The sequence below is a fragment of the Eubalaena glacialis genome, chromosome X, assembly GCF_028564815.1.
Source record: "Eubalaena glacialis isolate mEubGla1 chromosome X, mEubGla1.1.hap2.+ XY, whole genome shotgun sequence".
Taxonomy (NCBI): domain Eukaryota; kingdom Metazoa; phylum Chordata; class Mammalia; order Artiodactyla; family Balaenidae; genus Eubalaena; species Eubalaena glacialis.
The window spans coordinates 76,085,705-76,111,419 of NC_083736.1; the positions used below are offsets into that span (position 1 = coordinate 76,085,705).

At 36.2% G+C, this 25,715-nt stretch overlaps 1 protein-coding gene across 13 annotated transcripts in view; it reads right to left on the reverse strand.

The window, feature by feature from the left end:
- Window positions 1–513: 513 nt before the first annotated feature.
- RPS6KA6 (ribosomal protein S6 kinase A6) overlaps window positions 514–25,715 on the reverse strand; it is a 199,663-nt gene continuing 174,461 nt past the window's right edge. For all 13 annotated transcript variants that reach the window (XM_061177704.1, XM_061177714.1, XM_061177703.1 and 10 more), the window contains 2 exons: window positions 2,285–2,425; window positions 514–1,017 (listed from right to left, as the gene is read on the reverse strand). In XM_061177704.1, the coding sequence (XP_061033687.1) occupies window positions 892–1,017; window positions 2,285–2,425 (267 nt within the window). In that variant the 3' untranslated portion in view covers window positions 514–891. The remainder of the gene's footprint in view (window positions 1,018–2,284; window positions 2,426–25,715) is intronic.

A 25,715-nucleotide genomic window follows, 5' to 3' on the forward strand; every position in this document is an offset into this window, starting at 1 on the left:
AAGGGACAGATGATAATTAAATCCAATTGGTTAACTTGAAAGTCAGCTTACGTAACACCAAGGTAGTGCCAACACCATGTACTTTATTTTCAAAGGCTTAACTATGACCTATTTAGTAGATTACAACACCAATATAAAGCCTTCGGCTAAAAATTTCTTCACTTGTACTACAATTCCATTAGATGTAAAATTTACAGAAGCCTTATGAAAACCTTTATTTCTAGATGAGGCCACTTATGGATAATATACAGGTCTGTCGGCACACATTATCTGTGATTTAATTCTTCTGTAAAATTTGGCATCAACCATATTAGGAGTTCACATATTAGCACAAATGATTTTTTCATCTGGCACTAAACTACTATGTTTACATTTTAGTAACTACAGAGAGTCAAATGAATGGAGTCCTTTGGTTACACACAATAAGCTTCTACAATACATTTTTTGTTTGATTTTCTTAAAAAAAAAGAAGCCTATCCTTTCAGGATCTAATGTTAAAAAAATACTGACATTGCTTGGCATTATACTATTATACTTCCATCTTAATTGTTGGTAATGATTCCCCAAACCATTATTTTACATAACCAGAAAAACTATTAAAGTAACTTTATTTGAAAGGAACTTTAGAAGTTAGTGTGCAGAGAAGTTGGTAGGACCTTGTAGACACCAATTTTATACTTAAATAAACACTTGGACACTACTGAAAAACAATGCAGTATGAATATTGTGGACCTGTATATGTTTTTTTATCTCACTCCCCCTTAAAAAAAGAAGCTTAAACAGAATATTCAAGTAATGTAGTAGAAAACAATGCCTTTGATATAAGATTAGACAAAAAGCCACACATTTAAATTTTTATTCATCCAGTTTGGCTGAGGAACACTAAAAATCTTACAGGCCAGTTGATGTTCGCTTTTTCATGCTCCGTCGTTGAGCTAAGCTTGAAGCAGCAACAGGCTCTAGGACTGGTTGAAAGGTCTTGTGAGTCAGGGCAGAATATGTGGCCACCACTGCTCCCTAAAATAATGAGAAATATCACAAAATGAATAACAATCTCTGGAAGTAAGAAAACTTCCACATTATATCATGAGAAATTTAACTAGAATACAACTTTTTCCTCCCAGGAAAATAATTGAGAATCCTTAATCTGTGCATTGATGCTCCCTTGATTAATTAACACTTGATTACTTGTATATTTTTTACTTCAATAACTATGCTTCTTACAAATTTTTAAAACACTAAAATATATTATTTTTATCAGTCTTTCAAAACTCATCGAATTTGCTTTTAAATATCTTTTTAATCTTATTTTTAATAGGAATTGTATATATTTAAGGCATATAACATGTTATTTTGATATATATACAGTAAAATGATTACTACAGTCAAGCTAATCAACATATTTTCTCTTCACACAGTTATCATTTTTTGTGTGATGAGAGCACCTGAAATCTTAGAAAATTTCCAGTACTCAATATAGTATCATTAACTATAGTCATCAGGCTTCACATTAGATCTCTAGACTTATTCATCCTACATAACTGTAACTTTGTATGCCTTAACCAATATCTCCCCATTTCCACCACCTCCATGCCCCTGGTAACCACTGTTCTACTCTCTGTTTCTACATATTTGACTTTTTTAGATTCCACATATAAGAGAGATCATGTACTATTTTTCTTTCTGTGTCTACATTATTTCACTTAGCAATAATGTCTTATGGGTTCACCTATGTTGTTGCAAATGGCAAGATCTCCTTTTAAAAAGCTGAATAATATTCTATTATATATAATATATTCCATACACACACACATCACAATTTCTTTACCCTCAGAGATTATCTGCACTCCCATGTTCATTCCAGCAATATCACAATGGCCAAGATATGGAAACACCTTAGTGTCCATCAACAGATAAATGGATAAAACACTAAACTTTAAAATCTAGGTTCAATGTCTATAAATATGGAAACCAATGGTTATTAATTTAGGAACCACTAGCCATCTTTTGTTTCCATACAAAACTTGAATTTAGTCTACTCCTAGCCCCAGTGTCTCTTAAGAGCAAGTCAAATACAATCAAGAAATTTTTATTTATCATCAGTAAGGCAGTAGGTAAAGAAGTTTGTTACTTAAAAAAGCAAACCAAAACAAAAAATCTATGAATATACCTTTAAAAAATAAAGATACTTTAAAGTAATTATATGTGTCATCAGTGGATGGCATGCAATGGCATTATTAGGTATCAAGCATTTAGAAGGTGCTTAAAAGTATGTTTGTTTTACCTTAACAACATGTGATGTATCATTCCTATTTGGCTGATCATTTGGCAACTGATCTCTGTGGGTTATCCACGAGTGTTTTAATACTTGTTCTGTAGTGTACCGCTGCTGTGGGTCCATATGCAGCATATGGGAAAGCAAATCCTAAATTAAAATGAAAAATATATATATACATATATGAAACTACATATCATTAAAGGATTTAGTAAAATATATCATTTCACATTTTCTCAAAGTATGAAAGCATTAATAGCTTTGCAATCTGTTTTATTTGACCTATCATTAGGGAAAACAAAACCCATATACTGCATAGTTAACTGTCAAAAGAGAATCTTAAAACAGATTTTTCAAAATACAGTATATCCCTATTTACCATTCTAACATCAGGGGATACCAATTCTGTGGAACTGGAATGTGGTTAGTGAGGGAGGAGAAAAATGTAAAGTAGCAGGAGCTATGGTGGAATGTGCTAAATGGTCAGGAGGAGAAAGGAACTATTGATCTTTGCTGGTAATCTGGGCCCCAAGGTATAAGGGTATCTGTATACAGATACAACATCATAGAAGGGAGGGTCCCATGTTGTTAATATGCTCAGTAACTGGTGGTTTACTGTATAAAATACTAAAGAAAGCAAAACATAAATCCAAGGTTAGCAGCTGACTGCTAGCATTGTAGTGGTCAGAATATCATACATTTTTCATCGGAGTAAATGTGAATATGCTTATTTTCTCTATGTTGTAATAAAAACTTATAAATGTAATATAACCTCATAGTAAAACATAATTTTAAATCTATTAAATGATGTAACAATTTAAAATAAACTATCTCTACCAAGCATCTTTTATAGAAAGGAGAATTAAACTCTCCTTAACAAGCATCTTCTAATATAGAAACAAAAGCATTTGTGAACTTTTTATCACTAGCAGAAGCAGTGAGAAACCGAAGACTACACTGTAATGTCAGAATTTGAAGAATAATGTAATTGGTTGAAACTATGTAGAGGAGTAGAACAACCAATCAAAAAAATCTTTTGAAAAAAGAACATATGTGCAGAAATAAATGAAAAAATAATATTAAAAAGAACATAACAGTGAATTACATCAATAAAACAGACATAAATGATAATCATAAAAATGATTAAAGTTCCAAGGACTTCTGTGCCTCTGGCCAAGATGTAAAACCAGGAACTGGATTCACTCACCTGGTTGAAACCCAGTCCCTCCAAAAAAAAAAAATACCCATAAAATATAGGAAGCAACAGTATTCAAGAGATCAGATATTAGGCAATGAAGGAAAGTAACCCTTAAAAGATGGGAAACAAATCAAGTAAGCCCTATGATTGCTCTAGCTTAGAACCTTGAAAGAGTTTTCAGGATGCTGGGTAGGTAAGGAAAACTCAGGCAGAGCCTGGAAGATTCCCTGTGGTGACAAGGCAGAACTGAGAGTCAGGGAAGACCAGGGCAGAGAGAGCAAGAAAGATTAATGAAGAGGTAAGAGGAGCAGAGAGAGAACCCTGTAGGGTGTCTCTTTCAAGTGTCTTCACCACAAACCCATATGTGGTGAAAAAAATAACACAGGTCATGGGAAGAACCGTATGAAAGGATTAGAGGGAAATGGGAGTTCATGCAGGGTGAAGAATATTGCTTGTTCCCACCAGTCAGACTGGAAAATCTCATATTCATGGAGTATTTGGTAGAGAAATTGAAAGAAACCTGCCTGAGTAGTGAGTATCCCTAGATTAAACACTGCTCTGGTCCTGCCTAAAAATATCTTAAAAGGAAGGCACAAAAGTATCAATTGTTTTCCCTAACTTAACTCAGAAAGTAGCTCAAGAATGGGAATACGAAAGCATCCAGCACTCACCAAGGTAAAATTCACTATGTCAAGCTTCTTATCCAAAATTACAAGGCATACAAAAGAGAAGGAAAATACAATGCAAAATGAAAAGAAAAAAACTCAGTCAATCAAAATTGACCCACAACTGAAATATATGTTCAAAAGTTAAGTAGAGAGACATAGAAGATATAAAAAGAAACAAATAAAACAGAGGTGAAAACTAAAATGTGAGACAAAAAAAATAAAAAAGAACCAAATAGGATTAATGGCAAATTTAAGATGGCAGGTAAAAAGACTGGTGAAGACATGGCAATAGACACTATAAAAAAGAAAAAAAAGTGCAAAACAAACAAGCAAAACAGCAGAGCATCAATGAGCTATGGGACAACTTCAACTGACAAAGCACACGACTGCAATTGGAGTCCCAGAAAGTAAAAGGGAAGAAAACAATATTTGAAGAAATAATGCCTCTATAATTTCCAGATTTTATGGAAACTATGAACCCACATATCTAAGGTCAGTGAATCCCAAGTAAAAGAAATAAAGAAAATTACACCAAGGGACATCAAAACCCAAGACAGAGAAAACTTTAAAAGTAACTGACAAAAGAAAAAAGACATGTTACATATGATGAAACAAAGATAAAAATAAAAGCCCCATAGGCACATACATTAAGCTGCCCTGGGACAACCCCACCCACCAGTGGTGAGGTACCAGTCCTAGGTGCCCCCAGACCCTGCAGACAGTCACCTAGGCCCCTGGTCCCACCCACTAGCAAGCCAGCACCAGCCCTGGGACCACTGGGGCTGAACAGCCAGTCATGCCAGGACCCAGCCCTGCCCAACAGTGGGCTGGCAGCCACCACAACACAGGGCCTGGCAACCAACTGGGCTGGGAGCCAGCCCTGCCTGCCAGAGCACCCAGAGTAGTGGCCCCACCACAACAGAAGAACCCATGCAGCACACACATGGGGCACCCCTAGGACATATAGCTCTGGTGACCAGAGTGGAGTATGCTGATTGGCCCCATAGAATATCTCCTACATAATGCCACTTCTCCAAGATCAGGAAACATGACTGACCTACTTAATAAATAGAAATAAACACAGAGAACTGGACAAAATGAGGAAACAGAGGTATATGTTCCAAACAAAGGAACAAGACAAAATCTCAGAAGAAGAACTAAACAAAGTGGAAGAGAGCAACCTACCCAATAAAGACTTCAAAGTAATGATCATAAAAAATGTTCAATGAACTTGGGAGAATAATGGATGAACACAGTGAGAAGTCTAACAAAGAGTTACAAAGTATAAAGAACCACAAAACAGAGCTGAAGAATACAATAGTTGAAATTTAAAAAACAAAAAAACAAAAAACACTAAGAAGGAATCAAGAGTACGTGACATGATACAGAGAAACAGATCAGTGAACTGAAAGACAGAATAATGTAAATCACCCAAGCTGAACAGAAAAAGGGAAAAAAAGAATTTAAGAAATGAGGATAGCTTTTAAAAGATTTCTGGAAAAAATACCAAGAGTACTAATATTCACATTATAGGGGTCCCAAAGGAGAAGAGAGAAAGGGACACAATTTATTTGAAGAAATAATAACTGGAAACTTCCCCTACCTGGGAAAGGAAATGGACATCCAGGTCCAGGAAGCAACTGAGTCCAAAACAAGCTGAATGAAAAGAGATCCACACCAAGGCACACTATAACTAAAATGGCAAAAATTATAGATAGAAAATCTTAAAAGCGGCAAGAGAAAAGCAACTAGTTACATACAAAGGAATTCCCATAAGACTTTCAGTTGACTTTTCAGCAGAACCTGCAAGCCAGAAGGGAGTGCCAAAGTGATGTATTCAAAGTGATGAAAAGACAAAACATACAACCGAGACTACTCTACCCATCAAGGCTATCTTCAGATTTGAAGGAGAGAGAATGTTTTACAGAGAAGCAAGCACTAAAAAAGTTAGGTACCACTAAACCAACGGCTCTCCAAGAAATGCTAAAGGGACTTCTCTAAGTAGCAAAGACAAGACCAAAACTAGAAATATAAAAATTACAAAAGGCAAAATCTCACTGGTAAAGGCAAAGGCACTGTAAACATCAACCACTTATAAAACTACTAGGAAGGTTAAAAGACAAGAGTGGTAAAATCACCTACATATACACATAAAGTAGTTAAGAAATACACACAAAAAACATGCAAAATATGATGTTAAAAACATTAAACATAAGAGGGGTATAAAAATGCAGGGTTTTTAGATGAGTTCAAACTTAAGAGATCATCAACTGAAAATAATCATATATATTGTGAAATACGAACATCATGGTAACCACAAAGCAAAAACCTGTAACAGACACACATACACACACACACACACACACACACACACACACACGAGAGAGAGAGAGAGAAAGGAATCCAAACATAATACTAATGATAATCATCAAATCACAAGGGAAGAGAGCAAAAGATGAAGAAAGATAAAAAAAGACAAAAACAACCAGAAAAAAATTAACAAAATGGCAATAAGTATTGATACATACCTATTGATAATTATTTAAAATGCAAATAAATTAAATGTTCCAATCAAAAGACATAGAAAGTGGCTGAATGACTAAAAAAAACAAGACCATCTATATGCTACCTATAAGAGACTCACTTCAGATGTAAACACACACAAAAACTGAATGTGACAGGATAAAAAAGGTATTCCATCCAAATGGAAATGAAAAGAAAGCTGGGGTAGCAATACTTATATTAGATGAATAGACTTTAAAACAAAGACTGTAACAAGAGACAAGGACATTACATAATGATGAAGGGGTCAATCCAGCAAGATGTATATCAATTGTAAATATATATGAAACCAAAGTTGGAATACCTAAATACATAATGCAAATACTGACATTAAAGGACAAATTGACAGTAACACAATAATAGTAGTCGACGTCAATATCACACTTACATCAATGGAGAGATCATCCAGACAGAAAATCAATAAGGAAACACTGGTCTTAAATGACACGTTAGACTAGATGGAAATAATACAAATAGACAGAACTTTTGATCCAAAAACAACAAAACACACATTTTTTTCAAGGGCACATGGAACATGCTCCAAAGACAGTTCACATGCTGGGCTGCAAAACAAGCCTCAATAAATTTAAGAAGACTGAAATCACATCAAGCATATTTTCCAACAATGGTATGAGACTAGAAATCAAGTACAAGAACAACAAAAAAAAACTTCAAAAAAAAACCCCCACACATGTGGAGTCTAAACAACATGCACTAAACAACCAATGGATCACTGTAGAAATCAAAGAGGAAATCAAAAAATACTTAGAGACAAATGAAAGCAAAAACACAATGATCTACAATCTATGGGCCACAGCAAAAGCAGTTATTAGAGGGAAGTGGATAGTGATCCACGCCTATATCAGGAAGCAAGAAAAATGCCAAACAATCTAACCTTACACTTAAAGGAACTAGAAAAAGAAGAAAAAAACAAAACTCAAAGTTCGTAGAAGGAAAGAAATAATAAAGATCAGAGCAGAAACAAATGAAATAGAGATTAAAAACCTCTAGCCAGACTCATCAAGAAAAAAAGAGAAAGGGCCCAAATCAATAAAATCAGAAGGGAAAGAGGAGAAATAACTAATAGCACAAGAGATTACTACAGTTATACTCCAAAAAATGGACAATCTAGAAAAAAAATGGATAAATTCCTAGAAACATACAATGGATAAATTCCTAGAAACATACAATCTTCCAAGACTGAACCAGGAAGAACTAGAAAATGTGAACAGACCAATTACCAGTAATAAAACTGAATCAGTAATAAAAACAATTCCCAATAAACAAAAGTCCAGGACAAATGGCTTCACTGATGAATTCTAAAAACATTTAAATAAGAGTTAACACCCATCCTTCTCAAAGAATTCCTAGAAAATTAAACAAAAAAAGAATACTTTTGAACTCATTTTATAAGGCAAGCATAACCCTGATACCAAAACCAAAGATACCACCAAAAAAATGAAAATTACAAGCTAATATCACTGATGAACATCGATACAAAAACCCTCAATAAAATATTAGCAAACTAAATTTAACAACCTATTAAGAGAAACACAAAATGATAAAGTGGGATTTATCCCAGAGATGTAAAGGATGCTCCAGTATCTGCAAATCAATCAATGTGATACACCACATTAACAAATTGAAGAAGAAAAATCATATGATTATCTCAATAGATGCTGCAAATGCATTTGACAAAATTAAACATCCATTTATGATAAAAACTCTAAACAAAGTTGGTCTAGAGGTAATATACCTCAACATAATAAAGGCCATATATGACAAACCCACAGCTAACATCATAATCAATGATGAAATCTAAAAGCTTTTCCTCTAAAATCAGGAACAAGATAAAGACGTTCACTCTCACCACTTATATTTAACATAGTACTGGAAGTCCTCACCAAAGGAATCAGACAAGGAAAAGAAATAAAATCAATAAGGAACACAGTCCTTAAATGACACATTAGACCAGGTGGACTTAACTGATATCTATAGAGTGTTCCATCCAAAAGGAGCAGAATACACATTCTTTTCAAGTGCACACGGAACAGTCTCCAGGATAGATCACATGCCAGGCAACAAAGCAAGCCTTGGTAAATTTAAGAAAATTGAAATCATATCTAGCATCTTTTCTAACCATGATGCTATGAGATTAGAAATCAACTACAAGAAAGAAACTGCAAAAAAAACACAAGCACATGTAGGCTAAACAATATGCTCCTAATCAACCAATGGATCACTGAAGAAATCAAAGAAGAAATAAAAAAAAAAAAACCTAGAGACAAATGAAAATGAAAACATGAAGATCCAAAAGATATGGGATGCAGCAAAAGCAGTTCTAAGATGGAAGTTTATAGCAATACAAGCTTACCTCAGGAAACAAGACAAATCTAAAATAAGGACGCTAACCTTACACCTAAAGGAATTGGAGAGAGAAGAACAAACAAAACCCAAAGGTAGTAGAAGGAAACATAAAGATCAGAGCAGAAATAAATTAAATAGACACTAAGAAAACAATAGAAAAGATTAATGAAACTAAAAGCTGGTTCTTTGAAAAGATAAACAAAATTGATAAACCTTTAGCTGGACTCATCAAGAAAACAAGGGAAAGGGCCCAAATTAAGAAAATTAAAAATGAAAAAGGAGAAGTTACAACGAACACCACAGAAATACAAAGGATCATGAGAGATTACTACAAGCAACTATATGCCAATAAAATGGACAACCTAGAAGAAATGGACAAACACTTAGAAAGGTACAATCTCCCAAGACTTAATCAGGAAGAAATAGAAAATATGAATAGACCAATTACATGTACTGAAATTGAATCTGTAATTTAAAGCTCTAAACAAAATACCTATGACATTATTCAAAGAACTAGAACAAATAATCCTAAAATTTATATGGAACCATAAAAGACCCAGAATTGCCAAAGCAATCCTGAGGAAAAAGAACAAAGCAGGAGGCATAACCAACCCTCCCAGACTTCAGACAATACTATGAAGCTACAGTAATCAAAACAGCGTGGTACTGGCACAAAAGGAGACAGACAGATCAATGGAACAGAGTAGAGAGCCCAGAAATAAACCCACACACCTATGTGCAATTAATCGTTGACAAAAGAGGCAAGAATATACAATGGGGAAAAGACAGTCTCTACAGCAAGTGATGCTGGGAAAGCTGGACAGTCACATGTAAATCAATGAAGCTAGAACACACCCTGTCACACCACACACAAAAATAAACTCAAAATGGCTTAAAGACTTAAATATAACACAAGATACTATAAAACTCCTAGAAGAGAGTGTAACAGGGAAGAGCCAACCCTGACTCCATGTTGGATCTGTTTCTTTACTTTAACCTTTGCTTCCTGTTGCTTTTGTTCACTGACAGGATACTGTCTATACATAATGGCCTGCCTTGGGGAACCCTGCCCCTCTGCGTGAAAGTTAAACCAAAGTGCCTTTGTTCAGGGAAACATCCTGACCCTGTCCACCTGTGAATAGCTGCAAGAAAGAAGAAATTAACACATCCCCTCCCCAAGGCTGGCCATTCCAGGAGGTATTTGCAAGACATAGCCTTTCTATTTTACTTCCTCACCTCCTCCCCCTCTCTATTCTATAAAACAAACTGGCATCCAGACCCCGATAAGATGGTTTTTTGGAGACATTAATCTGCCATCTTCTCAGTCTGCCAGCTTCCCGAATAAAGTCATATTCCATACCTCAACACATCATCTCCCAATTTATTGGCCAGTCATGCGGAAAGCAGAGCGAGCATGGATTCGGTAACAAGAACACAGGCAAAACATTCTCGGACATATATTCTACTAATGTTTTCTTAGGTCAGTCTCCCACGGCAACAGAAATAAAAGCAAAAATAAATAGGACCTAATCAAACATATAAGCTTTTGCACAGTAAAGGAAACCATAAACAAAACGAAAAGACAACCTACAGACTGGAAGAAAATATTTGCAAATGATGTAACCAACAAGGGTTTAATTTCCAAAATATACAAATAGCTCCTACAATTCAATAACAAAAAAACCCCAAATAACTCAAATGAAAAATGGGCAGAACACCTAAATAGACGTTTCTCCAAAGAAGACATACAGATGGCCAAAAGGCACATAAAAAGATGCTCATCATCACTAGTTATTAGAGAAATGCAAATCAACATTACAATGAGGTATCATCTCAAACCAAGCAAAATGGCCACCATTAAAAAGTCTACAAATAATAAATGCTAGAGAGGGTGTGGAGAAAAGGGAACCCTCTTATGCTGTTGGTGGGAATGTAAATTGGTGCAGCCATAATGGAAAACAGTACAGAGGTTCTCAAAAAACTAAAAATAAAGGTGCCATATGATCCAGCAATCCTACTCCTGGGCATATACCCAGCCAATGCTATAATTTGAAAAGATACATTCACCTCTATGTTCATAGCAGCACTATGTACAGTAGCGAAGACATGGAAGCAACCATTGCTAAGTGTCCATCGACAGATGAATGGATAAAGAAGTTGTGGTACATACATAGAATGGAATATTACTCAGCCATAAAAAAATAATGAAATAATGCCATTTGCAGCAACATGGATGGACCTGGAGATTATCATGTTAAGTGAAGTAAGTCATAAAGAGAAAGACAAATACCATATGATATCACTTTTATGTGGAATCTAAAATACAGTACAAATGAACATATCTATGAAACAAAAACTGACTAACAAATATAGAGAAGAGACTTGTGGTTGCCAAGGTGGGGAGGGTGGAGGAGGGAAGGATTGGGAATTCGGGATTAGCAGATGCAAACTATTATATATAGGATGGATAAACAACACGGTCCTACTGTATAGCACAGGGAACCATATTCAATACCCTGTGATAAACCATAATAGAAAAGAATATGAAAAAGAATATATATATATATATATGTATAACTGAGTCACTTTGCTGTACAGCAGAAATTAAACACAACATTGTGAAACAACTATACTTGAATAAAATTACAAAAAAAAACACTCCCAACAAATAAAAGTCCTGGACCAGATGGCTATACAGGCGAATTCTACCAAACATTGAGAGCACAGTTAGCACCTATCCTTCTGAACCTAGTCCAAAAAATTGCATAGGAAGAAACACTTCCAAACTTATTCTGTGAGGCCACCATAACCCTGATACTAAAACCAGACAAAGATATCACAAAAAAAGAAAATTACAGGCCAATATCACCAATGAACAAAAGATGCAAAAATTTTCAACAAAATACTAGCAAACTGAATCCAACAATATATTAAAAGGATCATACAACATGATCAAATGGAATTCATCCCAGGGATATGAGGATTTTTCAATATCTGCAAACCAATCAGTGTGATACACCACACTGACAAGTTGAAGAATAAAAACCATATGATCATCTCAACAGATGCAGAAAAAGCTTTTGACAAAATTCAACATCCATTTATGATAAAAACTCCCCAAAAGGTAGGCAAAGAGGGAACCTACCTCAACATAATAAAATCCACATGTGAAAAACCCACAGCTAACATCATACCCAACAGTGAAAAGCTGAAAGCATTTCCTCTAAGATCAGGAACAAGACAAGGATGTGCATTCTTGCTACTTTTATATAACATAGTTTTGGAAGTCCCATCCACGGCTATCAGAGAAGAAAAAGAAATAAAAGGAATTCAAATTGGAAAAGAAGTATAACTGTCACTGTCTGCAGATGACATGATACTATACATAGAAAATCCTAAAGACACTACCAGAAAACTACTAGAGCTTATCAATGAATTTGGTAAAGTTTCAGGATACAAAATTAATGCACAGAAATCTCTTGCATTCCTATACACTAACAACAAAAGATCAGAAAGAGAAATTAAGGAAACATTCCCATTTACCACTGTATCAAAAAGAACAGGAGCTTCAAGATGGCGGAAGAGTAAGACGCGGAGATCACCTTCCTCCCCACAGATACATCAGAAATACATCTACAAAGTGGAACTGCTCCTATAGAACACCTACTGAACGCCGGCAGAAGACCTCAGACCTCCCAAAAGGCAAGAAACTCCCCCATGTACCTGGGTAGGGCAAAAGAAAAAAGTAAAAAAGGAGACAAAAGAATAGGGACAGGACCTGCACCTGTGGGAGGGAGCCGTGAAGGAGGAAAGGTAACCACACACTAGAAGCCCCTTCGCGGGCAGAGACTGCGGGTGGCGGAGGGGGGAAGCTTCGGAGCCACGGAGGAGAGCGCAGCAACAGGGGTGTGGAGGGTAAAGCAGAGAGACTCCCGCACAGAGGATCGGGGCCGACCTGCACTCACCAGCCCGAGAGGCTTGTCCGCTCACCCGCCAGGGCGGGTGGGGGCTGGGAGCTGAGGCTCGGGCTTCAGAGGTCGGATCCCAGGGAGAGGACTGGGGTTGGCTGCGTGAACACAGCCTGAAGGGGGCTAGTGCACCGCAGCTAGCCGGGAGGGAGTCTGGGAATAAGTCTGGAGCTGCCAAAGAGGCAAGAGACATTTTCTTCCCTCTTTGTTTCCTGGTGCGTGAGGAGAGGGGATTAAGAGGACCACCTAAAGGAGCTCCAGAGAGAGGCGCGAGTCGCGGCTATCAGCGCGGACACCAGAGATGGGCATGAGACGCTAAGGCTGCTGCTGCCGCCACCAAGAAGCCTGTGTGCGAGCACAGGTCACTATCCACACCTCCCCTCCCAGGAGCCTGTGCAGCCCGCCATTGCCAGGGTCCTGGGATCCAGGGACAACTTCCCCGGGAGAACGCACCGCGCGCCTCAGGCTGGTGCAACGTCACGCTGGCCGCTGCCGCCACAGGCTCGCCCTGCATCCGTACCCCTCCCTCCCCCCAGACTGAGTGAGCCAGAGCCGCCGAATCAGCTGCTCCTTTAACCCCATCCTGTCTGAGGGGGAACAGATGCCCTCAGGCGACCTACACGAAGAGGCGGGTCCAAATCCAAAGCTGAGCCCCGGCAACTGTGCGAACAAAGAAGAGAAAGGGAAATCTCTCCCAGCAGCCTCAGGAGCAGCGGATTAAATCTCGACAATCAACTTGATGTACCATGCATCTGTGGAATACCTGAATAGACAACGAATCATCCCAAATTGAGGAGGTAGACTTTGGGGGCAACAATATATATATATTTTTCCCTTTTTCTCTTTTTGTGAGTGTGTATGTGTATGCTTCTGTATGTGATTTTGTCTGTATAGCTTTGCTTTAACATTTGTACTAAGGTTCTGTCTGTCTGTTTTTGTTTTTATTACTTAAAAATTTTTTTCTTAATAAGTATTTTTAAATAACAATTTTATTTTATTTTACTTTATTTTATTTTATCTTCTTCTTTCTTTACTTATTTTTTCTCCCTTTTATTCTGAGCCGTGTGGAGGAAAGGCTCTTAGTGCTACAGCCAGGCATCAGGGCTGTGCCACTGAGGTGGGAGAGCCAAGTTCAGGACACTGGTCCACAAGAGACCTCCCAGCTCCATGTAATATCAAACGGTGAAAATCTCCCAGAGATCTCCATTTCAACGCCAAGACCCAGCTCCACTCAACGACCAGCAAGCTACAGTGCTGGACACCCTATGCCAAACAGCTAGCAAGACAGGAACACAACCCCATCCATTAGCAGAGAGGCTGCCTAAAATCATAATAAGGTCACAGACACCCTAAAACACATCACCAGACATGGACCTGCCCACCAGAAAGACAAGATCCAGCCTCATCCACCAGATCACAGGCACTAGTCCCTCCACCAGGAAGCCTACACAACCCACTGAACCAACTTTAGCCACTTGGGACAGACACCAAAAACAACGGAAACTACAAACCTGCAGCCTGCGAAAAGGAGACCCCAAACACAGTAAGTTAAGCAAAATGAGAAGACAGAGAAACACACAGCAGATGAAGGAGCAAGGCAAAAACCCACCAGACCTAACAAATGAAGAGGAAATAGGCAGTCTACCTGAAAAAGAATTCAGAAAAATGATAGTAAAGATGATCCAAAATCTAGGAAATAGAATAGAGAAAAAACAAGAAACGTTTAACAAGGACCTAGAAGAACTAAAGAGCAAACAAACAATGATGAACAACACAATAAATGAAATTAAAAATTCTCTAGAAGGGATCAATAGCAGGATAACTGAGGCAGAAGAACGGATAAGTGACCTGGAATATAAAATAGTGGAAATAACTACTGCAGAGCAGGATAAAGAAAAAAGAATGAAAAGAACTGAGGACAGTCTCAGAGACCTCTGGGACAACATTAAATGCACCAACATTCGAATTATAGGGGTCCCAGAAGAAGAAGAGTAAAAGAAAGGGACTGAGAAAATATTTGAAGAGATTATAGTTGAAAACTTCCCTAATATGGGAAAGGAAATAGTTAATCAAGTCCAGGAAGCACAGATAGTCTCATACAGGATAAATCCAAGGAGAAACATGCCAAGACACATATTAATCAAACTATCAAAAATTAAATACAATGAAAACATATTAAAGTTGTAATTTTTAGTGAATTATTGTTTTATTAAAAATTTCTGCTCTTGTAGGAATCTGCCTTATCTACAAAGTATATGTTAAAATTACATTTTAAAATATGAAAACTGTTTTCACAATAGAAAATAATTACCAAAATATTGATTTTATAAGCTGCTCTTTGGAGTTGACAAAGGATGTCCAAATGTTTCTGGATTCTAATGGAAATCTTAAAGCTTTTTATTGCCTGTTTTTAAAGGTAATCTTGGCCAATATAATAGAAGATTAGAGCTAACCTCATGCTCAATGGTGAAAATCTGAAAGCTTTTCCTCTAAGATCAAGATTAAGACAATAGTGCTCACTTTCACCACTTTTACTCAGAATAGTACAGGAGTCCTAGTCAGAGCAATTAGGCAAGAAAAAGAAAGAAATGGTAACAAATCAGAAAGGATGAAATAAAATTGTCTCTGTTTGGCTATTGTAAATAGAGCTGCAATGAACATTTTGGTACATGACTCTTTTTGAATTATGGTTTTCTCAGGGTATATGCCCAGTAGTGGGATAGCTGGGTCGTATGGTAGTTCTATTTTTAGTTTTTTAAGGAATGTCCATACTGTTCTCCATAGTGGCTATATCAATTTACATTCCCTAAGTGTCCATCAACAGATGAATGGATAAAGAAGATGTGGCACATATATAAAATGGAATATTACTCAGCCATAAAAAGAAACAAAATTGAGTTATTTGTAGTGAGGTGGATGGACCTAGAGTCTGTCATACAGAGTGAAGTAAGTCAGAAAGAGAAAAGGAAATACCGTATGCTAACACATATATATGGAATCTAAGAAAAAAAAAAAAGGTCACGAAGAACCTAGGGGCAAGACAGGAATAAAGACACAGACCTACTAGAGAATGGACTTGAGGATATGGGGAGGGGGAAGGGTAAGCTGTGACAAAGTGAGAGATTGGCATGGACATATATACACTACCAAACGTAAAATAGATAGCTAGTGGGAAGCAGCCGCATAGCACAGGGAGATCAGCTTGGTGCTTTGTGACCACCTAGACGGGTGGGATAGGGAGGGTGGGAGGGAGGGAGACGCAAGTGGGAAGAGATATGGGAATATATGTATATGTATAACTGATTCACTTTGTTATAAAGCAGAAACTAACATACCATTGTAAAGCAATTATACTCCAATAAAGATGTTAAAAAAATAGAATAAAATACATAGGAATGAACCTACCTAAGGAGGCAAAAACCTGTACTCTGAAAACTATAAGAAAATGATGAAAGAAATGGAAGATGATACAAACAGATGGAGAGATATACCATGTACTTGGATTGGAAGAATCAATATTGTGAAAATGAATATACTACCCAAGGCAATCTACAGATTCAGTGAAAACCCTATCAAATTACCAATGGCATTTTTCACAGAACAAGAACAAAAATTTTCACAATTTGTATGGAAACACAAAAGACCCTGAATAGCCACAGCAATCTTGAGAACGAAAAATGGAGCTGGAGGAATCAGGCTCCCTGACTTCAGACTATACTACAAAGCTACAGTAATCAAGACAGTATGGTACTGGAACAAAAATAGAAATATAGATCAATGGAACAGGATAGAAAGCCCAGAGATAAACCCACACACATATGGTCACCTTATCTTTGATAAAGGAGGCAAGCATATACAGTGGAGAAAAGACAGCCTCTTCAATAAGTGGTGCTGGGAAAACTGGACAGGTACATGTAAAAGTATGAAATTAGAACACTCCCTAACACCATACATGAAAAGAAACTCAAAATGGATTAAAAACCTAAATGTAACGCCAGACACTATCAAACTCTTAGAGGAAAACATAGACAGAACACTCTATGACATAAATCACAGCAAGATCCTTTTTGAACCACCTCCTAGAGGAATGGAAATAAAAACAAAAATAAACAAATGGGACCTAATGAAACTTGAAAGCTTTTGCACAGCAAAGGAAACCATAAACAAGATGAAAAGACAACCTTCAGAATGGGAAAAAATATTTGCTAATGAAGCAAGTGACACAGTATTAATCTCCTATATATACAAGCAGCTCATGCAGCTCAATATCCAAAAAATGAACAACCAAATCCAAAAATGGGTAGAAGACCTAAATAGACATTTCTCCAAAGATATACAGATTGCCAGCAAACACATGAAAGGATGCTCCACATCACTAATCATTAGAGGAATCCAAATCAAAACCACAGTGAGGTATCACCTCATACCAGTCAGAATGGCCATCATCAAAATATCTACAAACAATAAATGCTGGAGAGGGTGTGGAGAAAAGGGAACCCTCTTGCACTGTTGGTGGGAATGTAAGTTGATACAGCCACTATGGAGAACAGTATGGAGGTTCCTTAAAAATCTAAAAATAGAACTACTATACGACCCAGCAATCCTACTACTGGGCATATACCCTGAGAAAACCATAATTCAAAAAGAGTCATGTACCAAAATGTTCATTGCAGCTCTATTTATAATAGCCAGGACACAGAAGCAACCTAAGTGTCCATCGACAGATGAATGGATAAAGATGTGGCACGTATATACAATGGAATATTACTCAGCCATAAAAAGAAACGAAATTGAGTTATTTGTAGTGAGGTGGATGGACATAGAGTCTGTCATACAGAGTGAAGTAAGTCAGAAAGAGAAAAGGAAATACCGTATGCTAACACATATATATGGAATAAGAAAAACAAAAACAAAAAAGGTCACAAAGAACCTAGGGGCAAGATGGGAATAAAGATGCAGACCTACTAGAGAATGGAGTTGAGGACACAGGGAGGGGGAAGCGTAAGCTGGGACAAAGTGAGAGATTGGCATGGACATATATACACTACCAAACGTAAAACAGATTGCTAGTGGGAAGCAGCTGCATAGCACAGGGAGATCAGCTTGGTGCTTTGTGACCACCTAGACGGGTGGGATAGGGAGGGTGGGAGGGAGGGAGACGCAAGTGGGAAGAAATATGGGAACATATATATATGTATAACTGATTCACTTTGTTATAAAGCAGAAACTAACATACCATTGTAAAGCAATTATACTCCAATAAAGATGTTAAAAAAATAGAATAAAATACATAGGAATGAACCTACCTAAGGAGGCAAAAACCTGTACTCTGAAAACTATAAGAAAATGATGAAAGAAATGGAAGATGACACAAACAGATGGAGAGATATACCATGTTCTTGGATTGGAAGAATCAATATTGTGAAAATGAATATACTACCCAAGGCAATCTATAGATTCAGTGAAAACCCTATCAAATTACCAATGGTATTTTTCACAGAACTAGAACAAAAAATTTTAAAATTTGTATGGAAACACAAAAGAACCTGAATAGCCCAAACAATCTTTAGAAAGAAGAAAGCAGCTGGAGGAATCACACTCTGTGTCTTCAGACTATACTACAAAGTACAGTAATCAAAACAGTATGGTACTGGTAAAAAAATAGAAATATATATCAATGGAATAAGATAGAAAGCCCAGAAATAAATACACACATATTTGGTCAATTAATCTACACCAAGGGAGGCAAGAGTATAGAATGGAGAAAAGACAGTCTCCTTCGTAAGTGGTGCTGGGAAAACTGGATAGCTACATGTAAAAGAATGAAATTAGAACATTCTCGAACACCATACACAAAAATAAACTCAAAATGGATTAAAGACTTAAATGTGGGGCTTCCCTGGTGGCACAGTGGTTAAGAATCCACCTGCTATCCACGAACATGGGTTCGAGCCCGGGTCCTGGAAGATCCCACATGCCGTGCAGCAACTAAGCCCGTGCGCCACAACTACTGAGCCTGCGCTCTAGAGCCCGCGAGCCTAGAGCCTGTGCTCCGCAACAAGAGAAGCCAGCTCAATGAGAAGCCCGTGCAACTCAACGAAGAGTAGCCCCCGCTCCCACAACTACAGAAAGCCCGCGCGCGGCAACGAAGACCCAATGCATTCAAAAATAAATTAAATAAATTAAAAAAAAAAAGACCTAAATGTAAGACCAGATACCATAAAACTCCTTGAGGAAAACATAGGCAGAACACTCTTTGACATAAATTGCATCAATATCTTTTTGGCTCCGTCTCCTAGAGTAATGAAAAAAAAACAAAAAACAAATGGGGCCTAATTAAACTTAAAACCTTTTGTACAGAAAAGGAAACCACAAACAAAATGAAAAGACAACCTATGGACTAATTAAGGGATTAATCTCTGAAATATACAAACAGCCCAGGTAGCTCAATATCAAAAAACCAAACAACCCAATCAATAAATAGGCAGAAAATCTAAATAGACATTTCTCCAAAGAAGACATACAGATGGCCAACAGGCACATGAAAAGATGTTTAACATCGCTAATTATTAGAGAAATACCAATCAAAACTACAATGAGGTATCACATCACACTGGTCAGGATGGCCATCATCAAAAAGTCTACAAACAATAAATGCTGGAGAGGGTGTGGAGAAAAGGAAACCCTCCTACATTGTTGGTAGAAATGTAAATTGGTGCAGCCACTAAAAAAAAAATTAAAAATAGTGTTACCATACGATCCTGCAATCCTACTCCTGGGCATATATCTGGAGAAAACCATAATTCGAAAAGATACATGCATCCCAATGTTCATTGCAGCACTATTTACAGTAGCCAAGACTTGGAAACAACCTAAATGTCCATCAACAGATGAAATGAGAAAGATGTTTTATACATATACAATGGAATAATACTCAGCCATGAAGAAGAATGAAATAATGCCAATTGCAGCAACATGGATGGACCTAGAGATTATCGTACTAAGTGAAGTAAGCCAGATAGAGAAAGACAAATATCATATCATTTATATGTGGAATGTAAAAAAAAGTGATACAAAATTAACATATTTACAAAACAGAAACAGATTTACAGATGTAGAAAACAAACTTATGGTTACCAAAGGGAAACGGTGGTGGGGGAGGGAAAATTGTAGGTTTGGGAGTAACATATACACACTAATATATATAAAATAGATAAATAACAAGGACCTACTGTATAGCACAGGGAACTATAGTCAATATTTTATAATAACCTATATGGGAAAATAATCTGAATAAGAATATATACATGTATATGTATATGTACAACTGAATCACTTTGCTGTTCATGTGAAACTAACACAACATTGCAAATCAACTATACTTCAATTAAAAAAAAGAAATAAAATACATCAAATTGCAAGGGAAGGGGTAAAACTGTCACTATTTGCAGATGACATGATGCTGTATAGAGAAAATTCATATGTCTCCACCAAAATGCTATTAGAACAAATAAATTTAGTAAAGTTGCAAGATACAAGATTAATATACAGAAATCTACTGCTTTTCTATACACTAATAATAACCTATCAGAAAGAGAAAGCAAGAAAACAATCCCATTTAAAATCACATTGAAAAGAATAAGACTATCCTCTGAAAAGTATAAAACATTGATGTAGGAAACTGAAGATAATAAAAAGAAATGAAAGATAGCCTTTGTTCTTGGATTGAAAGAATTAATATTGTTAAAATGTCCATACTACCTAAAGCAATCTACATATTTAATGCAATCCCTATCAAAATACCCATGACATGTCTCAGAGAACTAGAACAAATAATCTTAAAATTTATATGGAACCAGAAAAGACCCCAAATTGCCAAAGCAATCTTGAGAAAAAATAACAAAGCTGTAGATATCATGCTCCCTGATGTCAAATTATACTACAAACCTACAGTAATCAAAACATTATGGTACTGGCACAAAAACAGACACATAGATCAATGGAAAAGAACAAGGCCCAGAAACAAATTGATACTTATATGGTCAATTAATCTCCAACGAAGGAGGCAAAACAATACAGTGGGAAAAAGACAGTTTCTTCAATAAAAGGTGTTGAGAAAACTGAATAATTACATGCAAAAGAATCAAACTGGACTACTTTCTCACACCATATACAAAAATAAACTAAAAATGGATTAAAGAATTAAGACCAGAAACCATAAAACTCCTAGAAGAAAACATAAACAGTACACTCTTTGACATCAGACTTAGCAATATTTTTTGAACATGTGTCCTCAGGAAAAGGAAACAAAACCAAAAATAAAGAAATGGGACAACATCAAACTAAAAAACTTTTGCACAGCAAAGGAAACTATCAAGAAAACGAAAAGGCAGCCTACTGAATGGAAGAAGATATTTGTAAATAATATTACTGATAAGGAGTTAACATCCAAAATACACAAATAACTCATACACTCAACAGCAAAAGAACGAACAACCTGATTAAGAAATGGACAGGGGACCTGAATCAACATTTTCCCAAAGGCCTACAGATGGCCAGCAGACTAATGAAAAGATGCTCAACATCACTAATTATCAAGGAAATGAAAATCAAAACCACACTGAGATACCACCTCACATCTGTCAGAATGGCTATTATCAAAAAGACAACAAACAACAAGTGTTGGCGAGAATGTGAAGAAGTGTTGGAGAGAATGTGGAGAAGAGGGAACCCTCATGCACTGTTGTTGGTGGGACTGTAAATTGGTGCAGCCACAAAGGAAAACAGTATTGAGGTTCCTCAACAAATTAAAAATAGAACTGCCATATGATCCAGCAACTTCATCTGGGTATTTACCCGAAGAAAACAAAAACACTAATCCAAAAAGTTATATGGAGTCCAATGTTCATTGTGGCAATTTTTACAGTAGCCAAGATATGGAAGCAACCTACATGTCCATCAATAACAAATGCATATATATGTGTGTATATATACACACACATTCACTGGAATTTTAATAAACCACTAAAAATGAAATCTTGCCATTTGCAAGAACATGAGTGGATCTAGAAGGTACTATGCGAAGTGAAATAAGTCAGAGAAAGACAAATACCACATGATCTCACTTATATGTGGAATCTAAAAAAACAAAATAAACGAACACACATAACAAAACAAACAGTGTTATAGATACAAAGAACAAGCAGGTGTTTGTGAGAGAGGAGGGGAGTACAGTGAAGAAAGAAATAGGTAAGGGAGATTAAGAGGTACAAACTTCTAGTTGTGCAATAAATGAGTCATGGGTATGAAATGTACAGTGTGGGAAATATAGTCAATCTTTGGTGACATATTGTAACTAGACTTATCATGGTGACCAATTTGAAATGTATAGAAATACTGAATCACTATGTTGTGTAACAGGAACTTACACAGTGTTGTAGGTCAATTATATTTCAAAAACAAACAAGCAAATTCATAGAAAGAGAGATCAGATTTGTGGTTACCAGAGGCAGGGTGTGGGGGAAATAGAATTGGATGAAGTAGCTAAAAAGTACAAACTTCTAGTTACAAGATAAGTAAGTACTAAGGATGTAATATACAACATGATAAATATAATTAAAATGCTGTATATTTTATATGAAAGTTGTTAGGGTAAATTCTAAGAGTTCTCATTACAAGTAAAAAAATGGGTTTTATTTCTTTAATTTTGTATGTATATGAGATGCTGTATGTTCACTAAACTTACTATGACAAATATTTCATGATGTACATAAGTCAAATCATTATGTTGCACACCTTAATCTTATACAGTGCTGTATGCCAATTATATCTCAAAAAACTGGAAATTAAAAAAACACAAAGAAATGAAAACCTAGAATTTTATACTGAGTGAATATATCTTTCAATAATAATGGAGAAAATTACCAGGGATTAAGAAGGTCAATTCATAATGATAAAGGGGACAACTAATCAAGAGGTCAAATTTATAAATGATTTATGCACCTAAAAACAGAGCTTCAAAATACACGAAGCAAAAACTGATATATCTGCAAAGAGAAAAAGACCAATCCATAATTATGGTTGAAATATGAAAGTAGACATTACAACAGTGTCTACAGACATTAATAGATTAGTAAGGAGATTTTATGAAAAACTTTATGACATCATATTCAACAATGAACAATTTCCTTGAAAGAAAAAGAATATCAATGCTCACTCAAGGAGAAATAAAGAAAACCCCAAGCCCAGATGAATTCACTGGTGAATTATAACTGTAAAATAAATAAAGGAAACCTCATTTAAAAGGGAGTCTTGCCTATAGGTTGCCCTAGTTTGCTTGTCCTGAATTGCAATTCTCTGCTTTTCCCCAAATAAACTCATTTTCCTGGTAAAATAACTGGCTCTTCTGGTTTTTTTTTTTTTAAGGTCAATATAACAAATATTTAAAAAGCAATTCCAATTCTAAATAATTCTTCCAGAAAACTGAAGAAGAGGTAATGTTTCCCAACTCATTTAATGAGGCCATTATTACCCTGATACCAAAATCAGAAAGATATTACAAGAAATCCACAAACCAAAATCCCTCATCAACATAGTATAAAACTCGTGAACAAAAATTTAGCAAATCAAATTCAGTTATATGTACATATAAAAAGGATAACATATCATGATGAAGTGTTTATCCTGGGGATACAAGGTTAGTTTAACAATTGAAAATCAATGTAATTATAAATGTTATAATAAAAAACAAAAAAACATGTGATTTACCTCAACAGATATACAAACAGCATTTGAAAAATGTTCATCAAACTGGGAACAGAATGGAACTTCCTCAACCTAATTAAAAGCATCTATGTAAAATCACAGCCAACATCATACTTAATGGTAAAAAAAATGAATGATTTCCCTCAAGACCAGGAACAAAACAAGAATGCCCATCCTCTTCACTTCTATAACACTATACTGCAAGTTCTAGCCATTGAAAATAAAGAAAATACATCCATATGAGAAAGAATTAAAACTCTTTATTCATGAATGACATGATTGTCTATGTCGAAAAACTGATGAAATCTACAAAAAAGCTACAAGAATATCATTTTATCAAAGTTGTAGTATACAAGTTCAATATAAAAAACAATTGTATTTCTACATACTAGCAGCAAAAAAAACTGGAACATGAAATTTAAAACAATGCCATTTACGATAGCATGAAAAATAGGAAACAGGTAAAATACACAATAAAAGATGTGTAAGATCTGTACATTGACAACTATAAAATATTGATGAAATTAAAGAAGGTCTAACGAATTGGAAAGAGATACCATGTTCATGGATCAGAAGACTCAGTGTTGTTAAAATGTCAATTCTCCCCCAATTGACTTATAGATCCAACCCCATCTCAATCAAAATCCTAGTAGCCTTTTTTGGTGGACACGGAAAATCTGACTCTAAAATTCATAAAGAAATGCAAAGGACCCAGTTCAAAACAACTCTGAATAAGTAGAAAACGGTTGGATGACTAGCAGTATCTAATTTCAAAACTTAATTATAAAGAAACAGTAATGAAGGCAGCGTGGTAATGGAGTAAAGACAGACAAACAGGTTAATGGAACAGAATAGAAAGTACAGTTAAGTCCCCCACATACGAACCTTTAAGTTGTGAACTTTCAAAGATGCGAACATGCATTCGCATGTCCAATCACGTACAAGTGGCTGTGCTTTTGTGTACTTTACTGTACAGTACTGTATAGAGTACAGTAGTACAGTATCTTTATTTCAAGCCCAGGATGTCTGGAAGTAAGAGTAAAAGCAGTGGTGATGTAGCTGGTACTGTTAAGAAGCGCCAGGAATTGGAAGCCCAGAGAAAGGACAAAGAGAGATAATAGGAAGAAGAAGTAACTGAAGAATCAAAGATTCACGACACAGGAAATGGCAAGGGGATTTTCTTTATTTGAGGAGGCACTGTTAGTTTCTGAGGCACAGGATCTGAATGTAGAATGGTACACGAAGGTTGCAGCAGCCGTTCAAAATGCAATCCAGTGCTGTGTCATTTATGACGAGAAAAAAAGAGCTACTACCAAGACATCACTGGATCATTTTTTCTAGAGGGTAGATAAAATTGAATCCAGCAAGGAACCAGAACCTGTGCCATCAACGTCAGGCGTGAGTGAAATTGCAGCTTGCCCTCCATCTCCTACTGCTGATGATCCTTCAGCTCTACCATCTCCTACCCCCCTCCCTCCTCCAGTCAGTAACCCTTCTTGCCTCTTCACTCAATGCCAGCCCCTGTATGCCAGCTGTTGTACTGTACTACTGTACTTTTCAAGGTACTGTACAATTAAAAATGTTTTATTTTTTGTTTGTTCGTTTTTTATGTATCATTTGTGTGAAAATATTATAAAGCTATTACAGTACAGTACTATATAGCCAATTGTGATAGTTGGGTACCTATGCTAACTTTGTTGGACTTATGAACAAACTGGATTTATGAACGTGCTCTCGGAACGGAACTCGTTCGTATGTAGGGGACTTACTTTATAGAAATAGAACCATGCATATTTAGGCAGCTGATTTTTGATCAAGATAGAAATGTAATTCCACAGAGAATGGATAGTATTTTCAACAAATGGTGCTGGAATAATCAGGTGTCTGTGTGGAAAAATTAGTTTTGAACCATA